At 37.9% G+C, this 6783-nt stretch overlaps 1 protein-coding gene across 1 annotated transcript; it reads right to left on the minus strand.

Annotated features, from left to right (window-relative positions):
- Nucleotides 1–1501: 1501 nt before the first annotated feature.
- LOC112396416 (centrosomal protein of 78 kDa-like) lies at nucleotides 1502–4159 on the minus strand. Its single transcript, XM_024740151.1, has 3 exons — nucleotides 4071–4159; nucleotides 3076–3247; nucleotides 1502–2150 (listed from the first exon to the last, which is right to left on the minus strand). Exons 1-3 carry the CDS (start codon nucleotides 4157–4159, stop codon nucleotides 1887–1889), a joined length of 525 nt encoding a protein of 174 aa, XP_024595919.1. The 3' UTR covers nucleotides 1502–1886.
- Nucleotides 4160–6783: the final 2624 nt, after the last annotated feature.

Consider the following 6783-nt stretch of genomic DNA (forward strand, 5'->3'; position numbering starts at 1 on the left):
GTTATGAATCCATCAGTGAGTAATTTGCTGAAACAGGATGATCAGTTTGCTGACTTATAAGGGCTGGAATCTATAGACACCTTAAAATTAGGATGTAGATAACGAATAGTTGGATGACAAGAAACCCTGTTATATGAAAACAGGGCTAATGAGTGTTCCAAATCTTATCTTTTCTGTTCTTACTTTTCTCCAAAGGTTAGCTCTAGAGTCCTTAATTCTCCATTCAGTATTAAATTATTGACTATTTTGCCACAACTACTGAGCCTGCGCTCTAGAGCCTGCGAGTCACAACTACTGAAGCCTGTGTGCCACAACTACTGAACTGCATGCACCTAGATCCCATGCTCTGCAACAAGAGAAGCCACCAAAATGAGAAGCCTGCACACCACATAGAAGAGTAGCCCCCACTCACCGTAACTACAGAAAGCCTGCGTGTAGCAATGAAGACCCAACACAGCCAAAAATAAAATAAATACATTTATTTTTTAAAAAGTGGATGTATTTTAAAAAACCCCAAAATGTCCTATTGTATAGCACAGGGAACTATATTCAATATCCTGTGATAAACCGTAATGGAAAAGAATATGAAAAAGAATGTATATAAATGTATAAATGAGTCACTTTTCCGTGCAGCAGTAATTAACACAACACTGTAATTCTACTATACGTCAATAAAAAATAAAATTTAAAAAAACTGCCATAAAAATCACCACAGAAGGGGACTTCCCTAGTGGTCCGGTGGTTAAGACTTCGCCTTCCAATGGAGCGGGTGAGGGTTCGATCCCTGGTTGGGGAGCTAAGATCACACGTGCCTTGCGACCAAAAAACCAAAACATAAAACAGAAGCAATACTGTAACAAATTCCATAAAGACTTTAAAAATAGTCGACATCAAAAAAAATCTTTAAAAAAATCACATAAATCAGTAAGAAATGAAACATAATAAAGTCCATACATTAAAAAAAAAGAGCATGGGTTCTGGTCACATCCCAGCTTCCCACTTACTTATAGCTGTGTAATTCTGGGCAACTCACATAATGTCTCCTCAGACTCCTCATCTATAAATGGGGATGGTAATAGTTCCCTACCTCATAGTGTTGCTGTAATCCATAAACACGGTTAAGTGCCTTGGTAAATTGTTTGATGCTCTCTGGTTATTGTGAATTAAAATATGTCAATGGCTTCTGGCCATACGATTTATAATAGTTTGACAGTTAACCAAATGGTAAAACTATTCCATTTATTATTCCCATCTCTTTTTACCCCTTACCCTGTTTTGTTGTTTATGTTTTCTCCCACCACAGAGTGTTAGTTCCAGGAGAGTAAAAGCTTGATTTTGTTCACTGCTGAAAGCAATAGCACCCAGAAAAGTACTGAACATATGAAGCCCTCAGTAAACACTAGCTGAATGAATGGTGCAAACTGTCACAAGGAAAAATACACCAAAACTTTCATTATAATAAAAAGGTATAGACAAATCTTTCTCTAATGGCTTCCAGTCAAGTATTTTAAAACACCATATGCTATAATAAAAACGTAAGTAATTTATTAAAATTCGAAGGCAAAAACATAATTTTAAAAGATTTAGACCTATGTTAGGCGTGATGGAATATGGATGCTTTCTGGAAATTCACAATCAGATCCAAGAGTATCACTTTCAGAATGTTCTAGTAGACTGAGTTTACTTTTAGTTGTCTTTGAAGAAACAGTCACTATTGTACTCTCTTTCTTAACAGAAATGTGTTTTTTCGAAGACTCACTTCTAATTGGTTCATTAAGCAAAGAATTATTTTGCCCAATTCCTTTGCTTTTCTGCTTTACAGGTGAGTCAGAGCAGGAAGCCAGGTCCTTCCCAGGTTGTTTCTTAGCAGAGTAGTTTTTGGTATATTATGCTCTGGTCATTTTCTCTGAAGAAGACCTGGTATTTCTAGGTAATTCCTCTTCTTTTCTTTGACTTCCAGTTCCAGAAATGACGTCTGCTGAAGGAGAACATGTTCTAGCAATGAAATCTTCAAAAGACTCCTGCCGCTGCTCTGTGACTGCGACCCCCAGGTTGTCTTTGGAAGTTTCTAAGGCCTCCTGAGTAGAGACTGGGACATGGAAGGTGTCTACAGGCAAAGGAATCCCAGCATCACCTGTAATTTTCTGAAACTGGAGGGAAGGACAAAAGACAAGACAAAAATTCAGTGATGAACAAAGCCAACCATTAAAAAGTAGAGTTCAAAACTTCAGTGTTACTCTGTGGTCTTATTATTAACACAGTCAATTGATTATTCAGAAGATTTCAGAGCCAGTTTTTCTCTAATTATATCCTGCCAAGTGATTCTCAGCTTAACCTAGTTATATCCAAGGCTATGTATGCTACATTTTCAGACTTTGGTGACTGGGGTAGTTATTACCCATTTCCTTCCCCTCACTAAAAATAAAACCCTACTCTGTAAGAAAATTAATTTCTTTGCTATCCTCCAGGCACATGTAAACAGTATATAATATAGTTTGTGACCAGACTGTCAGTTCCCAAGACCAGTCAGTTCCCAAGACCAGTCTGAGATTGGCTGAGCTGGGCGAAGGGGGCTCCCAGTGAGGCTGGAGGAAAAGCTGACAGGCTTCCCCTCCCGTTCCCATGACCAGGTGAGTCACTGTAATATCTTACGTATCAGCTATGTCAAGATTACTTATTTTAAAAATTATATCAGTACGTGTACCTCCATTAGTATTCCTTCATGGTTAAGCTGACTGCATACAAATAGAAACCTAGATAAAATAGGACTAGAACAGACATTTATACAATTTAAAATTTGGAATATTTTCTGTAATGTTTTCTTTCTTCATTAAGGAGAGTTTGCTTTAACTCATACATTTTCTAAAGAACTTCCAGTTTTCTTATGTACAACAATACAGTATCATGAAAAGGGCCCACATTTACTAATCTCAGATTTGGAGAGGACTCCAGAGTCTTCTAGCTCCCGAGCATGTGAACTATTAGAGACTGACCATTATTATTTTCTCTCTGACTTGGTCATTTCCTTTTTGCTAATCACTCTTAGAATCCTTAAGTGCTGTCCTCTCCGCTTACTTGGAGATTTTGCGTTGGTCCTGGGGCACTCTGCTTTGATTCTGATTTTTCTTCTTCAAGTGCCTTCTTTTCTTCTTTAGGTGGACTACTAACAGTAGAATTCATCTGGGGACGACCTAGTAAATGAAAATCTGACTGATCTATACCAGCCATTGTGGCCAGCTGCCCAAGCCTGGACCAGAGGAGGAAAGGAGAAAAGACAAAGGTTATTATAATCACAGAAGAGCAGTTTAGATTTCCCCAGACCTACAATCATGAAATACTTCTAAAATCTTAAAAGCCAACATCCTACTCCATATTACAAGCCTCTCTCTCCCCCCAATTCTCAGCCCTTTCCAGATTCATCCTCTAGGAGACATCCCACTGTCTCACTAGCAGCTTCAACATGTACCATGCACCCCGTCCACTGCCAGTCACACCTCCATTCCCACACTTCTTTACCACCTTTCCTCCAGCTTCCAAGAATGTGTTTGTTCCTTCCTTCCCAACACCAACTCATTCACTGACAAAACACCACTCCATCAACTATCAATCTCCACTTCCCTCTTTCAGCAAAATTGCTCACGGTTGAGAACAACTGACCTATATCTTCCCTGCAGATTAATAATAATTTTTATGTCTAAGACAAAAATAACTTTAATTCAAACTTATCAAACAAGCAAAGTAAATGGAAGATAGGAAAATTCTTATCCATTCCCGAATATTTTCAATGAAAACTGCTTTCAATTTAGTCTTTAGAAAAAACTGTACCTACTAATTACTCTGTCTACAGGTTACTCTTTTATAATGGGCTCCCCACTCTACCAAAGCAGGCTCCCCTATTTGCATTTCTTAAAAAATTTAATTCCTCCTTTTAAAACGTCAACTATATTACCTATAATTACACTAAATTTGGCTAAATATGGCCACATAAGTGATGAAAATTGCTCCAGTTCCTCAGCAAACTACCATTATAGTCGCAAAGAGAAGAACGCCATGAAGAGAAATGAACTAACCCAGCATCTTTAAGGAGATCCAAGAAAGCACGGAACTTCTGAAAAGAATTCTCAATGCTGCCCAAAACACCTTCATCATCCAGGATCATGCTTGTGGACATGAAGGGCTTCAGACAAAGAGAAATTTACATTTCTTAACTGGGCATTTTCATGTTCCAGCTATAAAAGAAGATGGAAAATGTCTGACATGATTTTTTTCTCATTGTCATCAAAAGTAGTCTTGCCTAGTTTCAAGGAACAAAACTAAAACACTCAAAATGTAATTAATCTGTAATTAACCTAACTCTCCACCAGTAAAGACAGAGACCATTATCACATAATAACCAAAACCCCCAGGCACCCAACAAAGTTTCCTATATAACGCTTAGGTGGTATATAAATAAACCAAAGTTATCGTTTTATTAATGATCTTTCACAAAAGATCACATTTCTAACTGGTTCAATTCATAATGGAGCCTCATTCCACATCAGAAAATTACCTGCTTTAAGTTTCCCTTAAATTAGAAAGTGAATTATAGAATCTGATCTGAACAAAACATATTACAACTCTGCTGAATGTTAAGAATTAACTTTAGTGAACAAAATATCTAATGCTTACGTTTAAAAGTCCTAAATCATACCCAACCCAATTTATTAAATGTACGATCACCAATGTTTTCTTTGGCTCCTTCAAAATATTCACTCCCGTGCACTCTTCCCCTTCCGCTCATCACCTATGCACTTAAAACCCCCTATAAGCTCAACTCCAGAATATCTCAGAAAGGCTGTTATGTTCATGATGCCCCTTTTGCCTTATAGAAGCAGGTGCTCACCATTTGTTGAATGAGTGTCCACCAATCCAGTGGATATGCACTTTGAAAAATTCCTCCCTATGCTCAACCTCTGATAAAGTATATTTAGAACTTTTTAGATTATGCCCTGCTTTCATGCACATTACCTAATGTAATTCTTATAGTATATATTTTTATCTTTCATTGCATTCTTAGAAGTTTTCCAATATCTTAAATTTATTTAAATGATTCACTTTCCTAATTCATTGCCAGGAGAGTCTCATCATGTCTTTTATGCTACTGTATATATAGTATATGCACAAAAAGTGCTTTCTTGAATCAAAGACTCATGAACAGATCATAAGCTAATGTCATAAAGCGCGCGCACACACACACACACACACACACACACACACACACACGAGATTTTCATATTTTTAAAAACATGCTTTCTGGAATATAGATCATATGATCACTAAATACCAGTAAATGCAAAAGTCCGTATGATACAACCAATTTGCAACATATTACAGTTTTAAAGTTTACAAACCATGTGTATATGGATTAAAATCAAATCGAAATAAAACCAAAACACTCCCAAAAGTATAAGAAATTGTTTACTTCATTGACTCATTTATCAGCCTTAAGTCTTATTACTCTTTCCTCCTTTAACTGCTTTAAAAAATGCTTTCTTGAATCAAAGAATCATGAACAGATCATAAGCTAATGTCATAAAGCGCGCGCGCACACACACACACACACACACGAGATTTTCATATTTTTAAAAACATGCTTTCTGGAATATAGATCATATGATCACTAAATACCAGTAAATGCAAAAGTCCGTATGATACAACCAATTTGCAACATATTACAGTTTTAAAGTTTACAAACCATGTGTATATGGATTAAAATCAAATCGAAATAAAACCAAAACACTCCCAAAAGTATAAGAAATTGTTTACTTCATTGACTCATTTATCAGCCTTAAGTCTTATTACTCTTTCCTCCTTTAACTGCTTTAGGCACTCCACCAGTTTTTCCTAAACAAACAGAGTAAATGTTATAACTAATTCATAGTATAATATCCAAAAGCCTTTCCAGCTATAGGACTCATCAGGATTTAGGGGCAGAGCCAGAAGTGAACTCAGATTTTAGTCTGCTACTGGTAATATCATCCCATGCTAGTGAAATGAATTATCAAAATCTATCAAATTAGCATAGTAAAGATTTATTTAAATTCCACTTTTTCCAACATAAATTTGTGGCAGCCCACCATAAAAGGCATATGCGTATAACATAGCAAGTCAGAAATAAATAGTTAAGAACAAGAAAGAAAAGTTCTATTTTTATTTGTGGGTCTCTTTATAGTAGGAACTCCTATTAATGAACACGCTTAACACACCTGAATTGCATAATTGCAGATTCAAAAGCATTTTTTAAAAAAGTAATCACTTTATTTTTTTTTTTATTGCGGTACACGGGCCTCTCACTGTTGTGGCCTCTCCCATTGCGGAGCACAGGCTCCAGACGCGCAGGCTCAGCGGCCATGGCTGACGGGCCCAGCCACTCCGCGGCAAGTGAGATCTTCCCCGGATGGGGCACGAACCCGTGTCCCCTGCATCGGCAGGCAGGCGGACTCTCAACCACTGCACCACCAGGGAGGGAAGCTCCAAAAGTAATCACTTTTAAAGCAATTTACAGTCAAGCACTGTTCCTGGAGTTCCCTGGGCATTAAATCTAATCATCAAAACCCTAAGAGGGGGCTTCCCTGATGGCGCAGTGGTTAAGAATCTGCCTGCCAGTGCAGGGGACACGGGTTCGAGCCCTGGTCTGGAGAGATCCCACGTGCCTCGGAGCAACTAAGCCCGTGCGCCGCGACTACTGAACCTACGCTCTAGAGCCCCCCAGTCACAACTACTGAAGCCTGCGCGCCTAGAGCC

Source organism: Neophocaena asiaeorientalis, unplaced genomic scaffold (genome assembly GCF_003031525.2).
Source record: "Neophocaena asiaeorientalis asiaeorientalis breed wild unplaced genomic scaffold, Neophocaena_asiaeorientalis_V1.1 scaffold1619, whole genome shotgun sequence".
Taxonomy (NCBI): Eukaryota; Metazoa; Chordata; class Mammalia; order Artiodactyla; family Phocoenidae; genus Neophocaena; species Neophocaena asiaeorientalis.

Excerpts from the sequence above, each read along its gene's own strand:
- LOC112396416 (XM_024740151.1), bottom strand. The coding sequence starts at position 4,159 with ATGATCCTGGATGATGAAGGTGTTTTGGGCAGCATTGAGAATTCTTTT. Across the intron at positions 3,248-4,070 it reads GATCTCCTTAAAGATGCTGG|GCTTGGGCAGCTGGCCACAA; the intron begins GTTAGTTCATTT and ends CCTCTGGTCCAG. Across the intron at positions 2,151-3,075 it reads GACCAACGCAAAATCTCCAA|TTTCAGAAAATTACAGGTGA; the intron begins GTAAGCGGAGAG and ends CCTTCCCTCCAG.